At 41.6% G+C, this 21,613-nt stretch overlaps 1 protein-coding gene across 1 annotated transcript in view; it reads right to left on the bottom strand.

The window, feature by feature from the left end:
- The window catches only part of LOC149310096 (villin-1-like), a 46,235-nt gene that overhangs the window by 11,680 nt on the left and 12,942 nt on the right, over positions 1-21,613 (bottom strand). The window contains exons 2-14 of the mRNA XM_089533689.1: positions 18,122-18,205; positions 15,586-15,660; positions 11,728-11,924; positions 10,138-10,246; positions 8,309-8,419; positions 6,533-6,732; positions 4,772-4,850; positions 4,490-4,588; positions 2,759-2,912; positions 2,055-2,155; positions 1,716-1,853; positions 468-626; positions 51-230 (exon numbers count right to left, since the gene is read on the bottom strand). Of these exons, the coding sequence (XP_089389815.1) occupies positions 51-230; positions 468-626; positions 1,716-1,853; positions 2,055-2,155; positions 2,759-2,912; positions 4,490-4,588; positions 4,772-4,850; positions 6,533-6,732; positions 8,309-8,419; positions 10,138-10,246; positions 11,728-11,924; positions 15,586-15,660; positions 18,122-18,196 (1,677 nt within the window). The 5' untranslated portion in view covers positions 18,197-18,205. The remainder of the gene's footprint in view (positions 1-50; positions 231-467; positions 627-1,715; positions 1,854-2,054; positions 2,156-2,758; positions 2,913-4,489; positions 4,589-4,771; positions 4,851-6,532; positions 6,733-8,308; positions 8,420-10,137; positions 10,247-11,727; positions 11,925-15,585; positions 15,661-18,121; positions 18,206-21,613) is intronic.

Raw genomic sequence — 21,613 nt, forward strand, 5'->3', positions numbered from 1 at the left:
TTTGAATGCTATGATTCTCTTGTGTGAGTTCGGTATTGTTCTTCATTTACCTTCCCACACCACAAGTAGCACACTTGGTTGGTCCTGAGGAGAAAGACATCATTGGAGTTGAGAGAGGAAGCTCGGGCTGGGACCTCAATGGTTTTGGTGTTGAGTTCATCGGTGCCCCTCACTTGGAAAAGCCGGACAGCTGGCTCTGGCTCAGTCTTCTCAGCACGGCTTGTGCCTCCCTAGAAAACCAAAAAGAATTTGACAACCATGATGCGAAGTGATAAGACATAACTGATTCTAAAAACTAGGGATGTTTTCCTGCAACCCTAGATTTCCTCCATTTAGCAGGGGGTTGGATGGCTCTTACTGTCCCTTCCAACTCTCAGACAAATATATAGGAATGCACAGGCTTTGATAGAGCCTATATATTATCTAGCAATGGCCCAGGTCCAAGATTCTTCTGTATGATTTCTAACCTCATAAATGATCAAATTTCCCTTGAAGATAGCCAGGAAATGTCGGGGCTCCTTCCCCATGGTCACTCGAACTTGCACAGGTTCGTCGTTGTATCTCCTGTCCAGCTCCACAGCATTGATGGCACAAGCTGTAATTTCATCGACGGAAGCATGGCGGCCCTAGAGAGAAAGAGACTCACATGCTGCTTATTCCAGACACCAAGAAGAGAAATCGAAATGACTGGCAGGACAAAGATGGTGACATTAAATACAATGAAAAGAGTAGCAGATTACTTAGGGGTCATTCAGTCATCACTTTTTAAAGCACGACTGTGCAAATAATTTCACTAATGCATCCTGGGTTTGTTGTTCACACTTCGAAACTGAATCTATGCACATGTCTGCAAGCTCCATTGCTCACATGTGACTCAAAGATGAAGTTAATGATGTGAATTATTCAAAACACATTCAAGGCATGCAGTTTAATCCTGATTTATCCTGGGTGTATTCACATTGGTTATTCACAGTGCCGATGATGCAAATCTTTAAAAAAAATCTCAAAGAAACCCCTGATATCAATTATTCTGGGTTAAGTGGGGTTTTTGGCAGCCCACCCAAACTTAATCAGATGCATTTGAAATGCATGTGAACAACAAGATTCAATCGAGATTCAACCCAGATTATTTTCACAGTCTGAATTGGGCCCCAGAAATCCCGACATTTTGGACTGCATTTCTCACATTTACTTACTGTCGGTCACTTAGGGTGAGGCTTTTGGGAGATGAAGTCCTAAACATTTAGAGAGGCACAAATTCCCCACTACTGATTGCATTATTGCTAGGAGTTTGCTCAATTCAAAGCAGTCAGGCATGAAATAGAATGGCTTAAAGTGTTGTTCTACAGGATTTTGCCTCTACTTTTATATGCTTCCTGTACAATTTGCTTGTAGATTTATAAATAAAACAGATATTACAAAGCTACTGTATGTTTACAAGTACACCCTCAATGAATCTCTATAGTTTTTTGTTGAGTTTGCAGGCTATGTGAAAATGTTCTATAAGAGTTTATTCCTGGCATTTTGCTAGCATCTGTGGCTGGCATCTTCAGATAATGTTGGCATAGAAAAGAGCTGGACACACACACACTGTGTGATCCTCGGCAGGGAGGAATTTCATGCTAAATAATAAAACACTAACAGTTTTGGTGGTTGTGAACCATTCTTCAGATGGTAATGCTGAAAAAGGAAATCACCTCCCCGCTATTACTTACAAGCCACATGTAGATAATGTAATGAGGTCTGCCTGATTTTGTGTAGGTGTACAACACCAGATAACAGTCTCCACCATAAAACTGGCCATAGGTCCTGGGATTTACTGGGGCCATCTCCAGATCCTCAATCCTCCACACCTAAAGAAAGAGAGAACGAGAAAGAGAAAAGAAAACAAGAATAAATGTGCAAGGTGGGGTGTGTGTATGGTGAGTATAAAATAAGCAAAGTTACATGAATGTAACACAGGCTGAGTCCTCCTTATCCAAAATGTTTGGGACAAGAAGTGTTTTGGATTTCAGATTTTTTTAAGAAGTGGGTTAGGAAAAGCATTTACTCACCTCAACTTTCCCAGAGGCATCATCTGCCATTCGTTGCTCAGCGGCTAATTCGGGTTGAGCATGCAGCTGAGTGATATCAAACTTAACTTGATCCACTTTGGCTGTTCATAGAATGGAAATAAGAATTCTTTAACATTATGTGTAATGCACCTCGGGGTGTGTATTTTCATATTATCTGCAGTCTCAATGGCATATGATATTTAGGAAAAGCAACTTTTTAAAAAACAATGTTTATAGCTAAACCCTAACTGTAGTGCTTTTTTATTTGCAATTTTTCCATATTCATGCGGGTCCTTTACCCCTAAGCCCAGAAAATGTGGAGGGACTAGTGTAATGTAATAAGGATCTAGTTCCCTTCCATGCATTAAGCACTCTCTAACAGAGAATTCAAAGTATCTCATGAAACTACAAATCCTAGGATTCGATAGGTTGGAGCCATGACACCGAAAATGCTATTGAAGTGCTGTAGTGTGGATATAATCCCAGCCGCTGAAAATGCAAAATGCATCTAGAGCACATATGATAATTTACACAGCCAGCATAGCTACTAAGAAGGTGTTTAACCTTTGCTCATTGTGGTCCCTAAGAATATTCCTTCTTTGAAGCCAACCTTAGCATATTAGGAGAAATCCCTTCTTTGCACCACTAGGGATTTAAAGTCGACTTTGGCCCCAAACAAATACATTTTGGCATTTCTGTCTCACCAATCTTGCCAATGCTGTAAGCCTTGCCGAGTCCTTGAGTCTCATGTTTTCCTGTCCACTTCTGGAAGAGCTGTTTAAAAATGGCAGACTCTGCTCCGTCGTTTATGACTTCTATGTTTGTAGTGGCGGGATACCCTTTGGCTTGGATGAAACCCTAGAAGGAATCCAAACATGTATCAGCAGAGAACGATCAAAGGGAATAACTAAATCTTTAACTTCAGAGAGAGAACAGCGTGAACTGATTGTGCCTTCATCTTCCGTACAGGGAACAGGCGAAGGGGTCAAGAAGACGGCAGGCTCTGTGTACTCTAATGATGGAAAGAATATTTGAAAAGATTCAAAAATGGTTGAGGAATGTGTTTGTCAGCACTGGGAAACCTTGACAAGGAAAATCCTCGACAAATGGGAATCTCCATAGTTTGCGAGTTATTCTGCACAAAATTTGTGCAAGGCTTGTGTGTGTGTGTGTGTGTTTATGCAGAAAACAGCATTTTCAGTGCAGAAAATAATCTTTCCTGCATAGAAAATGCTGTTCACTGCACAAAATTTACAAATTTTACACTGGGTAAGTTACAAACTGTGCAGTTTTCAAAGACTTGCTTGCAGTGGGGGGAAACTGCTAACATTCTCAAAAACTGCTTTCTTTAAGAATGAAATCAGTGAAGAAAAAAGTGTACTGTACTCTTCTGTGACTGTATGGCACAAGCATTCATATGGCACCAGATTCTGGATTTAGTTGGTGTTATTGCTGTGTGTCTTCAAGACATTTCTGACTTATAGTGATGCAAACCTATCATAGGGTTTTCTTGGCCAGGTTTGCCTTTGTGAAGTCGAAGGCTTTCATGGCCGGCATCCATAGTTTTTTGTGGGTTTTTCAGCTATATGGCCATGTTTTAGGAAAGCTTCGTCCTGATGTTTTGCCAGCATCTGTGGCTGGCATCTTCAGAGAATGCTTGCCTGGAAAGGAGGTGTGTGTGTGTGTGTGTGTGTGTGTGTGTGTATACATACACACTGTGTGAACCTGGGAAGGCAGGAGTGATTTGCATGTGTCTTGTTCTGTTGCTAATGGCAGGCCTCAGGGTGGGAGGGTCTGCAAAAGAGGATGAGTGTCTGCTCATTGTCTGCTGGAAACCCCTCACCCTGGGAGATTTCTCATTTGCATTTGCTGAGTCTTCATCTTGATATTTTTCAGGACTGGTAGCCAAACCTTGTTTACTTTAAGGGTTTCCTCTTTCCTGTTGAAACTGTCCAGGTGTTTGTGGATTTCAATGGCTTCAGTGCGCATTCTGACATGGTACCTGACCATGCCAACCACTACTAGGTTGAGCGAGTGTGACTTGCCCAAGACTGCCCAATGAATTTTCATGGCCAGGCAGGGATTCAAACCCTGGTCTCCAGAGTTACATAGTCCAGCACTCAAACCACTGCAGCATGCTGGCTCTCCAAATTTAGTATCTTCCTCACAGTTCACAGCTGAAAATCCAATGCCAGACTCTGGTCCACATCATCCCACTGATATGCTTCCACTCTTTCTCTATGACTTATGCCAAGATATCCACTCGTATTGTTTTAAGATTTGGACCCCATTTGGAGGAAAAGGCGGGATATAAATGCAATAAATAAATAAATAAATAGGTTTACTGCCTTTCTCTCTCAATTTCTCTGCCACCCTCCTTTTCCAGAGGAATATAAACCAACATTTTGGCAAGCCTCTTTGAGCACACGACTCACCACTGCTCGGCTGAAGGCGGCTTTCTTTTCTTCTTTGCTGGAATCTTTTCCTCGCCAAACATAAATTTTAAAACCACCTTGGTCTAAAATGTGACAGTCCTGTCAGGGAAAATAAAATGCTTTTAAAAACATCACCAAAAAAATTGAACCCATGGCTCTGAGCATTTAGAAATCAGGGCTAATTAATTATGTGGGCAGAAAAATAAAAATAAAAAAGAAGGGGGGGAAGGAAAGGAAAAGGAAGGGTTTAAATCATCTTGCCCAGCTTAATGGCTCTCTTACCTCGTGCCTCAGAAGGTCTTGTGTAAGGGGCCTTGTAGCAATTTCTTGGACCACTAAGTCCTTGCCATTTTCATAAACACTACAGAAGAAGAAATGGAGAGAGAACAATGTTGAAGACATTCTCCAGAGTCAAAAGCTGAGAGTGGATCATTCATACTAAGGTCTAAGTCAGATGTTGGAAATGTTCCTTTTTTGATTTCTAGTTTCCAGAAAAATCCAGCTAATGAAAAGACATGCCCTCCCTCCATATGATGTTCTCTTCAGGTTATAAAAGTGTGGAAGAGGGGTGTAAAAGTGTTGTAAAAGTGTCCCTTTTGTCAAGCTGGAAAAATCTGTTTGGCAAAAATGAGACTTTTACCATTCTCACATGCTTTTACAACCTGAAGAGAAAGAAACATCACGTGGAAGGAGAAAAAGAAACACACCTCTTTTGGTGTGCCTGCGGGGTTTGTTTAATAACGCGTAAAGACTCAAAGTTAGTCAAGAAGTGGATATCTTCCAAGTGTTCCAATTTGGCAGGAACAGTCCTGGTTAATCCTCTGCTGTCCCACTTTCTTAACTGCCTTTAAAATGTTCTAGTTTCTCTCCTCCTCTACAGCTTGCTTCAATTGCTGCAAATTGAGTTCAAAGTACAAAAAGAATTTGCATTCAATTAACTCAGCAGGAATGAGAGGGGTTAAGGCATACCCCCCCAACTGTTCTGATGGCAAGGACAGCCCTGGTTAATCTTCTACTGTCCCACTTTCTCAGCCATCTATAAAATGTCACACTTTATCTTTCCTCCTCCCACTTTCCCCCTTCATCCAAGGCTTACTTCAACTGCTGCAAACTGAATTAAAATAAAAAAAAATAGTTTGCATTAAATTAACTCAGGAGGAGAGAAAGGAGCAGACCGAGGAATTCATCCCATGGTGTTTTAATTTGTTTTACCTCTATCTAGATTAAATCTTAATTCAGGCGGCATCCTGATTTTATTAGATGGTTTTTGCCACCTATTTGCCACCTGAATACATCCCGGGTCCATCCTCACTTCCAGAGCTGCTTCCCCCGGCTCTTTTCGGATCTGTGAGTTTTCCAGTTTGAGAAAATGGCTGGCCAAACGCTCCTGGAAGTGGGGATGGACCCAGGTTGTATTCGGGTGGCAAATTAGGCTGCAAAAACCATCTGATAATATCAGGATGCTGCCCAAATTAAGGTTTAAACCAGATAGAGGTAAGACGAATTAAAACACCATGGGATAAGCTCCAGAGTCTTGCCCTTCCCACATTTAGTACATAAAATCTAGGGTTTCTGTACTTAAAATAGTAGTCTTCTTCCACATTAATAATGTTTGCCTCTTGTTGCCTGGCCATGCTTTTGACCACACTCTGATGTGGCTTGGTGCCATGTGTCCCAGTTTACATCTGTAAAATGTTGTAGGTCAGCAAGTTCCCCAACTGGGGTTCTCCAACTGGGATAAATATATCAGCAAGAGCCCACAAATGCCAATACAAGCCCTGATTCAGGCTATCAAGCTTGACATTAATAAAAGTATAATTCAATTTCCTACTGACTGTCCTGAAACTAATATTGAGTGATTACAAAAGGCAGGTGCCTTCACATCAATAGTCCTGTTCTTACAACAAAATCTGGGATTTCAGGTTCACAGAAATGTAACTTTTATGATTCAGCTCCTGAACATAGAAAACTGAGACAGGCTTTGGGCATCCGGCAAAAGAAAGAGAGAAAAGGATTCCTGATGTCAGCAAATCAGGGACTTACTGGTAAAGGCGGACGTTGGCTTTCTGAAATTCGTCAGCTTTCTCATCTGCGACAGCCTCTCTCAGCTCTCCGTGCCTCTCGCCCAGAGCTGCTTTCATAATCTGCATGAGGTCAGGGGAGTCCTTTTCATTGTCCACAATGCCAATCTGAGCGCGCCCGCCTCTCTCGCCATCGCGGATGCTTCGTGCCAAGACCATTCCCTGGGAAAATGGAAGAGTGAATGGGACAAATATGAAACCACTGGACCCGCCTAATATTGCGCCGGGTGGTTGGACTGTCTCTAGTCCAATGATTTCTGCTTTGAGTCTCATCGATTCAGATGAAAGCCTTCAGATGTGAAATGTCAGACATTGCTGAACTTGACCAGCTATCACTTTATAATAATAAATAATAATAAAACTTTTATTTATATCCTGCTTTTCTGTGACAAGACAATCAAAGCGGCTTACAACATGTTAAAATCCACATTTACAAATTTATGTCCCAAATCCCCCCCTCTTAAAACAGGATTAAACAAATTACAATTAAAACATCTATTAAAAACACAATAAAATACAGTGAGGACAAAGTGGTGGGCTGATCCATGATGCGGGGGCAGTCATTCTGTGGCAGGGCACTTTTATTCAGGAAAGGCTTGCCGGAAGAGATCCGTCTTGACAGCTTTTAAAAAGCTGTCTAAGCTGGCAATTTGACGGATCTCGTCCGGCAGACCGTTCCATAGTTTGGGAGCAATTGCAGAGAAGGCCCTCTGGGAGGGAGCAGTTAGTCTGGTTTTTAAAGGCTGCAATAGATTCCTCCCAGAGGACCTGAGGGTGCAGGGCGGATTATATGGAAGCAGGCGATCCCTCAAATAGGTTGGACCCAAGCCATGTGGGGCTTTAAAGGTTATAACCAACACCTTGTACTGTGCGCGGAAACTAATAGGCAGCCAGTGAAGAGATTTTAAGATGGGTGTTATTCAGTCACTCCTAGTTTTTCCAGCGACCAGCCTGGCTGCCATATTTTGCACTAGTTGAAGTTTCCGGACTGAGCACAAGGATAGCCCCATGTAGAGCGCATTACAGAAATCAAGTTGTGAAGTTACCAGTGAATGTACAACGGTTTCTAGGTCCTTTACTTCCAGGAAAGGGCGCAGCTGGCGTATCAGCCGAAGCTGATAACAGGCGCTCCTGATCATCACATTCACCTGATTTCTCATGTGAAGCGACGGATCTAGGAGCACCCCCAGACTGCGAACACAGTCCTTTGTGGAGAGTGTGACCCCATCTAGGACTGGAGGTTGCAACCCTATCACTGTATCGTACCTTCCAACATTTCACAGATGAAAACTGGGACATGTCTGACTAAGAAATATCGGAAGGTGGTCAAGAATTATTAAAGAGGAAGAACACACAAGCTAGAAAATAATGCAGCAGTTTGCTTTCGCTTGAGCCTACTTGGAAGGACAAGATTCCCCCTTCTCCTTTCTTCTTCTCCCTGTTGAGGCCTTGTTTACATTACTTAAAAACTTGTTTAAACCCTTCATCTTCCCGAGTTTGGGTTGATAAGGCCACACAACACATGACCCTATCTGCCCCACGTTCGTGGGGTAATCCCTTATTGTACATTTTTAAACTCCAGAGCTTTTCCCAGAAGTTAAATATTACAAGTCTCCCAACACGAAACCCTCCTCCGGGAAACCAAAAAACCACATTAGGGACCCCGCTTTTTAAAATCTCCCCCCATGCACTAGCTAGAACTTATTCAGAATGAACATCACTAAATTTCTGTACTGACCTTAGATTTCTCTGCAATATTGCACAAGGGGCCATTCCACTGGATAATCACTTTGCCAAGGTCCAACAGGAAGACATCACCTTTATTGAAACTGTTCCAGGAAAGATCCACCTGTTTGGAGATAAAACAACAGCAGTGGATGTTTAATGCACAACCTTACAGAAGGACATGCATTGCAACCCGAGAATTGAGAATTGAGTGAATTGGATGCACAGAGCCTAACCTGCCTTGGAAAGGATTTATGTTAGGATGGCCATGCACTCTGTTAAATGTGTTAAACACAAAGATATAGCAGTGTTAGTCTGTAGAATCAGTGTGCAGAGAGATCTTATAGTCTACTTCCTCAGATGCATTTGGTCTTAAGTAGACTGACGCCTATGAAACTCATGCTGCCAACTACTTTCTTTCAGTTAGTCTCAAAGGTGCTCTCTCTAATGTGTTAAACTGTTTAATGGTGGGAAGCTCTATTTAAAGGGCCATGTCTAGCTGAAAGATAAAGAACCACTGAGCACTATGGTGTCAAAACTGGTCTTCAACACAGGGACGTAGCCAAGGGGGGGGGGTTCTTGGGGTTCGGACCCCCCCTTCCATTAGAAAAATGAATGGTGTGTGCTGCTGCACCGCTGCACCCAAGCCCCATTATAATGGTGGCACTTAGTCTGGACCCCCCCCTTCCTAAAATCCTAGCTATGTCCCTGTTCAACAGTTAGCATGCGACAGCAGATGAAAGAGTCACACAGGGGCATAGTCTTCTCCACTGATGCGAGATGCTTAGCACTTCTGTTTAAATAAAAAGGGAAGACAAAATACAGCCTCGTGCAACTCCTAAATGTTTTTGTGGCCCTTAGGCTCTGTAGCAATATGTTTCATCCCCTAAAATGGCCTTTAGGGGATATGACTAACATTGTCAATCTTTCTTTCTTTCTTTCTTTCTTTCTCTTGTATAATTTTTATCACCTTTGCATGATGAAGAAGTCAGTGCAGCTTCAAAAGCTTGTTAATCCAATAAAGGCATCACTGTTTTCTGGGTTTTGGATGATACTGTACCTTGCTATATGGCCAACATGGCTAGCCCTGGATATATATAAGTTGGAAATGTCTTGAAGGCACTCAACAACAACATTATATATATATATATATATATATATATATATATATATATCCAGGGCTAGCCGTGTGTGTGTGTGTGTGTGTGTGTGTGTATTGTTGAATGCGTTCAAGTCGTTTCTAGCTTATGGCAACCCTAAGGTGAACCTATCATGGGGTTTTCTTGGCAAGATTTGTTCCATGGAAGTTTGTCATTAATTACAGTAATTCTTTTCAAATTTATACCTTACTGTGTACACCTTTTAGGCAAATGTCTGATCAATTTTGTCTTCTTTTTGACAATGCAGAACCTGGGCTTGGAATAGTTACTGTTTTGATTACAAAACCCAGAATTCCCACTAGCCATGGTTGTAATGTTAAAAAGTAGTAGTTCCAAGCTTTATGCTGAATTGGTCAGTCTAATGAGATTTAGATAGCTCCATGTTTGTGTACAAAGGACACGGAAGAAAGGGTGTTCTATTTCCTTCTGGAGGGGACAAAGAGCCAGATGCTCAAACCACCAGCTTGATCTTGGGCCAGTCACTCTCTCTCAGCCTAGGAAGAAGGCAATGGCAAGCCCTTTCTTTTGCCAGGAAAATCTCATGATAGAACCACCATAAGCTCGAGTCGACTTGAAGACACATAACAACAAAAACAATTTTGTGGTGGATTTGGTTTTCAAACACAACTTTGCAGTCTGATAGCAAGTGATCAAAAAGGAGTCATATTTCCCTCCTCTTTACCTCTGTAGCTGTCACATGCTTCTTCCCCTTGACATGAAGGAGGCGTTTGACATTGTACATGTTGGTCTCCACATGCTTGAAACCGGAAGCTATGCCTCCCTTCTTGTAGCTGTTGGAAAGAAATAGGGATGAATAACAGTGAGTAAGTGTAGAAACTCTGCAACAGTGGTATCCCTTGCCCCACAAACTGGACCTCTGGTCAGTTCTGTGTGTGTGTGTGTGTGTGTGTGTAGCATTTCTGGCATTCCTGCAGCCCACAAAGGTTGCAAGGGCCATACGTTGGCCCTCCCAAGAAACTTTGGGATGTTCAAGCTGCTAGGTTGCCATTTTTAACATGAATTAATGTGCATAACTGGATACCAGTATAACTGCTTGGTAGTATCTCCAGAAATGCATAGTTTCACATGCTTGACAGACAGGAAAGGGGGGAAAAACCCAGAGTAGCCATGGATACGTGGCCAAAAAAACCTGACTTGTGCACTGCCATTTTACTGCAAAGCAACCTCAAAATGGAGAAACATGTAGCCAGTTAAGCTGAATTTGCTGCAATTTCCCTTGATTTCTCAAGTAACAGTGCAAATAAGACCAGAGTTGCTGCGAATCTGGAAAATCTGGGACTCATTTGGATTTTAGGGTAAATGTAGACTTGCCCTAAGATAGGATAATGTGAAGCAGCCCAAGATAAGGACCACCTGAAATGTTGGGTTTCTGCTCCATCGATAACTGGGTCTCTTGTGAGAGATCCTCCTCTCAAGAGATTTGAGATGGGTATTATATAGGCTGGCCTCTCATATACTTGCCATCTTGAGCTGACTGGGCAACATAAGAGGTTGTACTATCTGGGGCCAGAGAAACTAGGCAACCCTAACCATTTCACTACATGAATAGTAGCAAAATAGAGACAGTATATATGTTTGCAGCCCTCCAGTTAATTTTGCAGCTGCCAGGGAGCATGCCTCTGTGAAATTTGGCAAGTTTGATACCTGGTGATATAAGGTGGAATATAAATATTTTAATAAGTAAACTAAATAAGCAGGTTGGGGTAAGCAAGTTTGCAAATGGATTGTTTTATGAATGTATATTTTCGTGAGCAAAGGAAATGGAAATCTTTACTTTCAGAAGTCTCTTTGAAAATACAATTCTTCACTAAAACAAGGTGCATACTCCATACACGCCATGTTTTAACATGAAAACTCAGTTTTTTTAGTAACTGGAAATGGAGGGGGGGGGAGGAATGGATTGCTATCATGTTACAAAATTTTGTCACCAAGTTGGCATATTTTGGCACCCAATGTGTATGTGTTTTTTCTTTTGTAGGGACTGTAGGAGCAAAGTAATCCCTCCCTGCCTTGGCTAGTACACTGCAACCTTTAAGAATCCTGACTTCAATTCCTTCCTTTTAAAAAATAATGATTTACTAGTCCTCACTGTTGTTCATAACATTTTAGAGCAAAGGAATAGTTACAGAGGTCTGAACATGAGGAAACATTTCAGAGGCTCAAAGTGACTGAATTTTATCTGCTTCTCCGGTAGAAGTCCCACTGAAATGAATTGGACTCTCTCGGGGATATGTGTTTCCCCATTACTCACATGATGCCTTTCTTGAAATAGCTTTTAAAGGCTGCTGATTCATGCCCTTGCACTTCTCGGTGCTGCACAGGGTTCCCACCAAGCAGATCGTCGAGCTGAGTCACGTAGAACGCAGCTGCCCCCTGTTCGTCCTGAGAGGAGTCACGCCCGATCCAGTAGTGCAGGTCGGTGGCAAATCCGCTCCGCGTTTTTGTGTTCTACAAATGGAAGAGGCATGGGATGAAAGAATGAACAAAGAAGTAGTCCTGGTCATGGGTATCTCCAAGAGATTTGGATGATACTAGGACTAGCACCAGGCAGCGTTGTAAAAGCAGAGTTTTATCAATGATTCATGGAGCAGTTGATCTTACACAGCCTAGAAAAGCATGTGATTCCCATATATCACACTGAACATAATGGGAATAGTGGTACGGTAACATAAACAACTAGCAAAATTAAAATGAACTGCAATATCATAGGCACAGCCTAAATGTATATTTACATTTACATAGTTTCATGTGTTTAAAGTGAACATTTGGTAAGGTGTGATGTTTTTAATGAAAATGTATAGGCTGTATAACTTTAACTTTTTTTAAATGTTTAAATTTTCTCCTTTCTCTTCCCACTGAGCCTTGCCCCACTCACACCATACATTCAATGTTTTAAAGGTGCTCAGGTGAACACCACAGTCCATTTCTGACCAAAGGCAGATGTTTGGCAAGCATGGGCTTTTCTTGACAAGATTTGTTCAGGGGAGGTTTGTCATGGCCTTCTCCGGAGGCTGAGAGCCTGTGAATGGTCCAAAGTCACCCAGTGGGTTTACATTGGACTATAACTCTGGAGACCAGGGTTCAATTCTCAAGTTGGATTCAAGTATTCTCAGGTTTTTACCTTGAAATCTCAAAACCTAGGGCAATTCTGACTTGGAAATCTGAGCTGTGGACCGAATTGATAGTTCAGGTCACAAGTGACCACAGTCTGGGCAGTTTGGGGTGAGAGGAGCAGAAGACACTGTCTTCCCCCAGACATTTCTCTCTGAACCTAAAATGTATTTTGCTTCACAAATGGATGATGACATTCCCTGGTTTAGTTGCAAGGGCTTACAGCTGTTCAGTACATATGCTGAGGCGTACTAAATGTTTACACACATACAACAAAGGTGTGTATGTTTGCACGTGTATTGGTCTGTTTGTCTCTCATTTCTATTATTCATAATTTTTTACTTCCTCTGCTTTGAAAGAGCTCTAAAAGATATACCTCTTTTCATTTTCTCATTTTATCCTTGCAACTCTGGGTGCATCTACGCTGTGGAAATAATACAGTTTGGTGCCACTTTAACTGCCCTGGTTCCATCCTAAAGAATCCTAGGATTTATAGCTTTGTGAGGCAGAGAAGGCTAAAGATCTTGTAAAACTACAAATCCCACATAGGCCGGAACCACAGCATGTAAAGTGGGATGAAACTGCATTGTTTCTACAGTGTAGATGCCTCCTGTGTGGGATATATTAGGCTGGGAAAGCATCTACACCAGGGATCTAGTAACAAGGGGGTCAAAATGAGGACATTGCCATCCCCATTAGAATTCTGCCCCTGATGATCTCAGGGCAAAGTCCATTGCCACAGCTGAGAGGAAGGCAACACAGAAACCAGGTGTCATTAATTAAAGAGATGGGCTTTATGGCAAGAAACCCCACCTTAGGACTGGGTTGCAGAGAAACCTCCTGGGGACCCTCTTCCCCTCCTTTCAAATCCCTGGAGCATGTTTGAGAGAAAGCAGCGTCGGGAAAAACAGCACATGCTCCGACATGCATAGCAACTATTTTTCTAGTGCTCTCTTGCTCTCTCCTACAAAATAAACATTCACCAAAGAGCTCTGCCTCCAGGTTACCATAGGGATTTGTATGGCAAAAGAGCAGTTTCATGGCTACAGGGCGAGAGGGAAGGGCTGCGCATGGTTTAGCTCTGAGCAAACAAAAGCTAAAGGAGTTTTATTCCAGCTGTAGCAAGAAACCTGGGGAACTAAGCACACACAAAACTAGATTTTCCAGAGGAACCTGATTTGGCCTCACACCAAGGCAAAGGGCCTATTCACACTACACAATTATAATGCTATTATTCCACTGTACCTGCCTTGGCTCCATTTTATGGGACCTGAAACTTTGTAGTTTGGTGAGGCGCTAGAACTCTCTGGATAAGAATATTTAATACAGGGGCATCTCTAAACTGTAAATCCTAGGATTCCAGTGGATGGAAAGATACACATATGCATTTGTTCACATTCACTTTTCTTTCTTCTTCTTTTTAAACTGCATTTATTTATTGAGTAAACCATGCAAATCTAACTATCATTTACATATTCATAAATATACACATCTTCATTGTTCTAACATATTATTTCTCCTTCAATGGATATCCTCTTGTACCATTCATCTTTGGAGATTACTGCACAAGGTGCTAGTGATAGAATTGAAATGGAATTACAATCTACGATTTTCTCCTTTTCCTATGATGTTGCCACTCATTTGTTGCTGCTCCATCATTATAACCATTATTATTGCACAATTATTCTCATTAACGTGAGATACCCGTCAATGCAAAATTATGCAATAATAATGGTATAACAACGGATCAGTAACGGATGAGTGATGACGTCATGAGAAAAAGAGAGGATTCATAGGTTGAAATTCTACTTCATTTCCATCTTTAGTGCCTTGAGTGGTCATCTCCTTTATGTTCATATCACGTCTTTTATGTTTCATATATACTTGAACTATCTTACTTTTTTGCATGTACTTTCTTCTCTGTACTTAAATTCTTTCATTATCTTGTAAAATTCCCATTCCTTTTCCTTTCTTCTTTGTCTTTCCTTCCTCATCTTTTCCCATGTTGCTCTCTCTCTTTTAGACTTCTATCTTGTCCTTTCACTTCTGTTAACCCCTCTAACTTTTTCACTTACTCCAACTTTCAAATTACTTCCTCTAACCTTCCAAACATTTGCTCATAGCATCCTTAATTTACTTTTCCCTTCCATCTTCCTTTCTTGCACATTTACTTTTCATGGCCCTGAGGACCAGAGAAGAGGGCCCTGGTGTTAAGACCCAGGAAACCCAGTGTGTGTGTGTTATTTGTTACTATGCCCTGGGACAATGAAACATTAAAAACAAAACTATAAAACCCATTGTAAAAACAGCCACTCCAACCTCCCTTTCTCTGGTGAAGGGGTGGGTATTTTTCTGTCCCTCCAGATGTTGTCAGACTGAGCCCAGCATCCCTAGTCAGCAGAGCCATTGGAGAGCAATGCTGGGAGTTGCAGCCCAATAATATTTATTAATTTATTGAGAGTACATATATCCCTCCTTTCAGCCAAAACAGCTTCCAGAGTGGCTTGCAAATCATTAATTTGACAGTTCTCTGTCTTCAGGGTTGCAGTCTAAAGAAGAAATGACACATAAGGGAAAGGAAATGGTGGTGGTGGCCACAGCAGATGAAGTCCAGAAGATGCTGGCTGCTCTTCTCTTCTCTCCCTCAGAGGCCATAGCTATAGCTGTCTGAACATGGAAGGAGGGCCTCTCACCAGCTGCTGGACCAAGGAATAATGGAGCTGTGCATGGCTGCTCTTTTCTCCCTCAGAGGCCATAGCTATGGCAGTCGGAACATGAAAAGAGGACTTTTCACCAGCTGCTGGACCAAGAGATAATGGAGCTGTGCCTGGCTGCTCTTTTCTCCCTCCGAGGCCAGAGCAAAGGCAGCTGGAACATGGAGGGGGTCTCTCTCGATAACAACATCTGGAGAGTGACATGATTCTCATCTCTACGCATAACTACCAATACTGCTCTTCTCTCCCCACCCACATCCCTGCCTATTATCTGAGGTACTTACATTTAAGATGATGTAACAGTCCCCTTCAAAGAAGCTCCCATAGGCCTTCTCAGGAACGGGCACCATTTTCATTTTCTAAAAATAAAAAGCATAAACTTACAGTTAACATGTTTTGAGGATTGCCACTTTTGGTGTAGGAAATGTAATTTAGCTAGAACGGCTGTGATGGTTGGAGAGGAAGAACTCAAATGTGGTAGAGACAGGGCAGAATAGCAACATGAAAAAACCAATATGTTACAATTACAGCAATTCCAAAAAAAAAATTAAATGATTTCTCCATGTCTCCCAGAAAGAGCCTTTGTGGGATGGGAGCAATGGATTCCTCCCTGATATTTCAGATTTCTATGCAGTTATTCAGAAACACTTTTGTACTGGCCGATTTTTCAGTTCCACCTGTTGAAAGCAATGAAATGATGATGTGCAGAAGAGTGGATTTCAGCAAAAATTCAGCAGAAATTCCTTCATCTCTTAGCCATACTACTATTAAAGGTTCATAAGCCCAGATGTCTCCTACAGTTAGCCAACCAAAGCTTGGAAAAGTTAGTTTTAGCTGAGGATTCTCGGATGTGTCATTTTAATGCGTAACGTTTCCAAGTCCTGACATACAAAATGCAGCAGCACTCACAGCTGAGTATGAACAACAAAAAGGAATCACAGTATGTGCAAAAATAGACATTTTTATATATAAAAAACTGTTGCTAAAACCCCTCCTTCAATTGCAATGGTATCACTGAAGTTTCCATGCATGGCAACTTGTGCATATTTTGAAGGTCCTAGGCATATTTCTTGGCTAATCTCATCAAACTTTCACCTCTAGCAAGACTTACAAAACTGGACAAACCTGTCAGTTGGAAACAGGAACTAAAGACACACCGATTTTAATGGGTCACAGCCTAGACGGAGGAGGAACATTGCATATTGGGGGCTGTAAACTGACACACCCTACGTAATAAAGTGATAGATTTGGATTGATTTTCAGAGCTTTCTTTTCTTGCCTTTCTTTGTTTTAAAGATTTTTTCAGGGATTGTGGGTTAGAGAAAATGGCAATCCACCACATTTTAGGCCAGTTTGAGGACTGATTGGATTTTCAGGCATTTCTTTTTACCCCAAAGCTTTGTTGTTATTGTTGTTGCAGCAGAGATGGCCTGCTGAGTAGACCTCAATGCCCACTTTAAATCCATTGCTAAACATGTTTGCTGTTTCTGGATGAAGCAAATCACTTGCTAAAAATATGCAAGTCTCAAGTGGAATCAAGTCAGTGCACCATTTATTGTTAAGTCAAGGCCAAATCAAGTCATTGAAGTGATGTGAGTCCAAGTCAATTGACTCAAGTCTACATCAATGGCCCAGAGCATTTTGGCAAGGGTCGGCCCACCTTTCTATGTTGCCTCCATGTAACCAGCCCCGGTCAGCAGTTTGGACAATGAAGTTCCCAAAACCTTGCAGCCCCATGCAGACAGCTCAGCTAATAAGTCGACCAAGAGGCAGTTTTATAATTCTTATTGAATTTTCTTCCTTGCTGGAGAAACATGTTTCAGTACCTGTTATACAGTTGGCCCTCTGTATCCATGGATTCTTTATTCATGGATTCAAGCATTAGTGGCTTGAAAATATTTTTAACAACATATAAATTTCAAACCTTGATTTTGCTTTTTTTATATAAAGAACACTATTTTACTATGCCATTGAATTAATGGGATGTTGATATCTATGGGGGGTCCTGGAACCAAACTCCAGGGGATACTAAGGGCCCACTGTATTTGCTTTCTGCTTCTTGTTTTTTACAGTGTTAGTTAGCCCTTGGTATCCACTGAGGCTTGGTTCCAGGATTCCCAGTGGATACCAAAATCCATGGATGCTCAAGTCCCATTAAATACAATGGAGCAGTGAAATGGTGTCCTTTACATAAAATGCCAAAATCATGGGTTGCTTATTGAAATTTATATATTTTAAGAATATTTTCAGGACGTGGATGCTTGAATCCATGGATAAAAAAATCTGTGGCTACAGAGGGCTGAATGTATATCCACATTTGCTGGGGTTAGGGGCAGAGAAAACCAATGTAAGTGGGAAAACCATACATTTTTTAAAAAACTGTATTTTTACCTGAGAGAACACTTCTCTAGGAATCTCTAGCTCCTCCAGCAGAACTCTATGGTTGACACTGACCATAGAATTGTGCTTTAGGACCTAGAGAAGTGTTCTCTCTAGGAATGTTAGGTCCTCTGGCACAACCTCTGGCGAAAGGTGGCCATAGAGTTGTGCTGTAGGACCTAGAGATTCCTAGAGAGAATCTATTAATCAAATCCACAAGCAATCAAATCTGCAAAAGTCAAAGCCACAAATGTGGAGGGTTGACTGTATTTCATTTCATTGTACATGTGTTCACAACTATTGCAATAATCAGTACTTTGAGAGCAGTTAAGTAATGCATAATTCAGTTTAAAAATGCAATAAAAATGAAGGGAAGCACTGATAGTATTCCATCAGTCTCTGCAAAACAGACCCCTGTGGAAAACACTGGCTGCACCTTACCTCTATGGTCCATATCTGGACACCGGGTTTTTGTTCAATCGTAGGAAGTCCCACGTCGGCTTCAGCATCAGTCATTCTGATCGTCTGAAATCAAACAAAGAGGGGGAAATGATGTAGAGCAAGGCTTTGAACCATTTTGATGTCTTCATTTAACAGAGAGGCCAGCTACATGTTTTGTAGGAGAAACATGGCAGAAGAAGGGAAATAGGAACTAAACTGTATCATTAGTAAGGCTGCTGTTTTATCCAAAGTCTTCTGCTATGGGTGGAGAAAAACTCTCAGTTCATTTTCTTTGTTTTCTCTTGTTGTTTTTAATTAATCCTTTTCCCAACTTGAATATGAAGACATTTGTGAATTTTGGTAAATGCTGGGGAAAAAAATGGAAATTAATTTTTCCTCCACTTGTCCTGGGCATTTATTTATTTGGTCGAATCATATCCGATCTTTCTCCCACGGTAGGGGAACAAAGGGGCTTATATTATATCTTAAAACAAAGTAGCTAAAAACAACACATGGCACAGAATTCAAACAGCATGGAAACAATCAATCCAATTAAAACATTACTTTTAAAACATTGATTTAAAAAAATGTATTACATTTTAAAACCAATCACTTGGCCCGAAGAAATTAGATGGTGAAAATGTCTTGGAAACGGAGCAAGAACTTATGATCTGCTCCCGCTTTGCTGCAGGTCAAGCAGATGATCAATATACAGGATCAGTTAGAGTGATTGGCAGCCCTGATCCATGGCAAGAGGCAGGAAATAAATAAATAAATAAATAAATAAATAAATAAATAAATAAATATTATTATTATTATTATCCTTTTTAGGAATTGAAACATATAGGCGGGATACAAACCGCCATATAGTACGTATAGGATACGTACTAGGGTTAGGAAGGGGCGGTGCTTCCGCACCCCCCTAACCCTAGTACGTATCCTATACGTACAAGATGGCGGCGCCCCTTCTACATGGGCGCCGCCATCTTTACGTACTGGACGCATAGCGTCCAGATGTGTCACGGCGCCTATGACGTCGCGAGTCCGCGCCAGGCGCCTCACGACGTCATAGAGGCGCCGCAAGAAGAAGCTCCGAAATGGAGCTTCTTTTTTGCTCCGCGCGGGAGCCGCGCGGTTTGACTGCTGCAGCCTCCACGCGGAGCAAACGGCGGCGGCGGCGAAGCGCCGCAAAGCAGCGGTTTCTATCCCGCCATAGTCTGTAGAATCAGTACATAGAGAGATCTTGTAGCACAATTACTAAAAAGTATGTAGAGAGATTTTGTAGCACCTTTGAGACTAACTGAAATAAAGAAGTTGGCAGCAAGAGCTTTCATAGACTCCATTCTACTTCCTCAGATGCATATAGTGGAGTGGAAACCAGAGACAGACATATATATGTCATTTGTATATGAGAATGTATATACAGTAGAGTCTCGATTATCCGACCTTCGATAATCCGACATTCCAGATTATCCAACACCATTACTCAGTGATTTCTTTACATTTTCAGCAACAATGTTGTTGCTGTAACGTTACTGCAATGTTACTTTTACTGTTACTGCAGTAAAACATCAATACGCTTGCAATTCATAGTGATTTCAAGGCTTTTCTTGGACCCTCTGGATTATCCGACATTTTTGGCTATCTGACTATCAGCCCGCCCGTTTATGTCGGATAACCAAGACTCTTCTCTATGTCATTTGTATATGATGTGCTACAAGATCTCTCTATGTACCCTTTAGTAATTGTTAGACCAAGAATGGGTTCTCTCCAGGTATATGTTCCCAACCAAATCTAACAAGGACTGTTCTTGTTGTATGCCTTCAAGTTGTTTCTGGCTTATGGCAACCCTAAGACAACCCTATCACAGAGCTTTCTGGGGCTGAGAGTCTGTGCATTGCCCAAGGTCACTCAGTGGATTTCTATGGTTGGGAAGAGATTCAAACCCTGTGATGGATTAAGCTCTCTCCTTTCATCACTTTATTTAGAGAAGCGAATGGTGTGTATTTTGATAAGAGTCAAGGTACAGTATTTACTTGACCCATGGATAAGTTGACCCAAGTTTTGGGGGTTGATTTTGTGACCAACATTTCTCAACTTCTACACAGTATTTGGCTCCTGTGCCTTGAAAAATACCTGCATAAAAAATAGGAGGCCCACCCTCCTTAAGAGATGACTCGCCTATTAATCCAAGTGGGTAGATGGGCAGAGGATTATAGGAAGCATGTGTTACATGTGGAATTACTATCTGTTTTCCAAACAAAATGGTGTCAACCAAGAGCAAATCCTCAGAAAAGCCTGCATGGAGCTCTAATACTTGACACAGACTGGGAGGTGTTCATCTCCTTGTGCCAACCTCCTCCACTGCTTGCAGAGGGTGCATCTACACTGGAGAAATAAGGCAGTTTGACACCACTTTAACGGTCATGACTCCATCCTACAGAATCCTAGGATCTGTAATAGTGTGAAACACCAGCTATCTTTGGCAGAGGAGCCTAAAGACCCTGGAAAACTATAAATCACAGGATTTCATAGGCTGGTACTACAGCACTTAAAATGGTGTCAAACTGCATTATTTCTACAGTGGAGATGCAGCCAGAGATAGAAGGATGCAGGAGGCACAAATTTGGCCAGAGGAAGTGTCTGACCTTCAATTGTAAAACCAACAGAGATGGAAAGAATGTTAACAAATATTCTAAAAATAGCCAAACCATGTATGTTTTGAATGTAAACAAGCCTTGAAAGGAAAGATCCAGGACTGAGGAAAATCTTTGCAGATCAGGACTTTTTCTGTGTAAAATTCACATGTAGTTTCCACATGGTTGTTTTGTACAGAAAAAAGCATTTTCTGTTCAGAAAATAATATTACCTGCACAAAAATATTATTTGTACAAACAAAATGCTTCTTCCTGTGCAGAAAATGCTGCTTCCTGAACAAACCATATGAGACTTTTTGTGCAGAGTAAGTCCTGAATTGCTAATAGGTTTGGCAGTGTAGAGGTCTGAGCTTTGGACTATGACTCTGGAGACCAGAGTTTGAATCCTGGCTTGGGCATGGAAACCCACTGAGTGAACCTGGGCAAGTCACACTCTCTCGGCCTCAGAGGATGGCAATGGCAAAACCCTTTCTGAACAAACCTTGCCAAGGAAACCCTTTGACAAGGTCTCCTTAGGGTCACCATAAATCAGAAATGACTTGAAGGCACACAACAACAAATAGCTTTCAAAGGTTTTCTCACAGTGGGAAGAAAATTGCTAAAATTGCTAATTACTTCCTTCAAGAAGAAAGGCATAGGAGTTCATCACACAGGAGGAATCCTGTGCAGAAACTGAATTTAAACTGGAAAAACCCACAAAAGCGGGTAGATTTTCAGATGACATCAGGGGTGAACCTGAACAGAAAGTGGACAAAACCCGCAAAAGCAGGTTGATTTTCACATGACATAAGAGTGAAATAGCATTAACGTGACATTAACCCGAACGGAAAGTAGA

This window comes from Sceloporus occidentalis, unplaced genomic scaffold, assembly GCF_023333645.1.
Source record: "Sceloporus occidentalis isolate IW3139 unplaced genomic scaffold, rSceOcc1.0.p SCAF_7, whole genome shotgun sequence".
Taxonomy (NCBI): domain Eukaryota; kingdom Metazoa; phylum Chordata; class Lepidosauria; order Squamata; family Phrynosomatidae; genus Sceloporus; species Sceloporus occidentalis.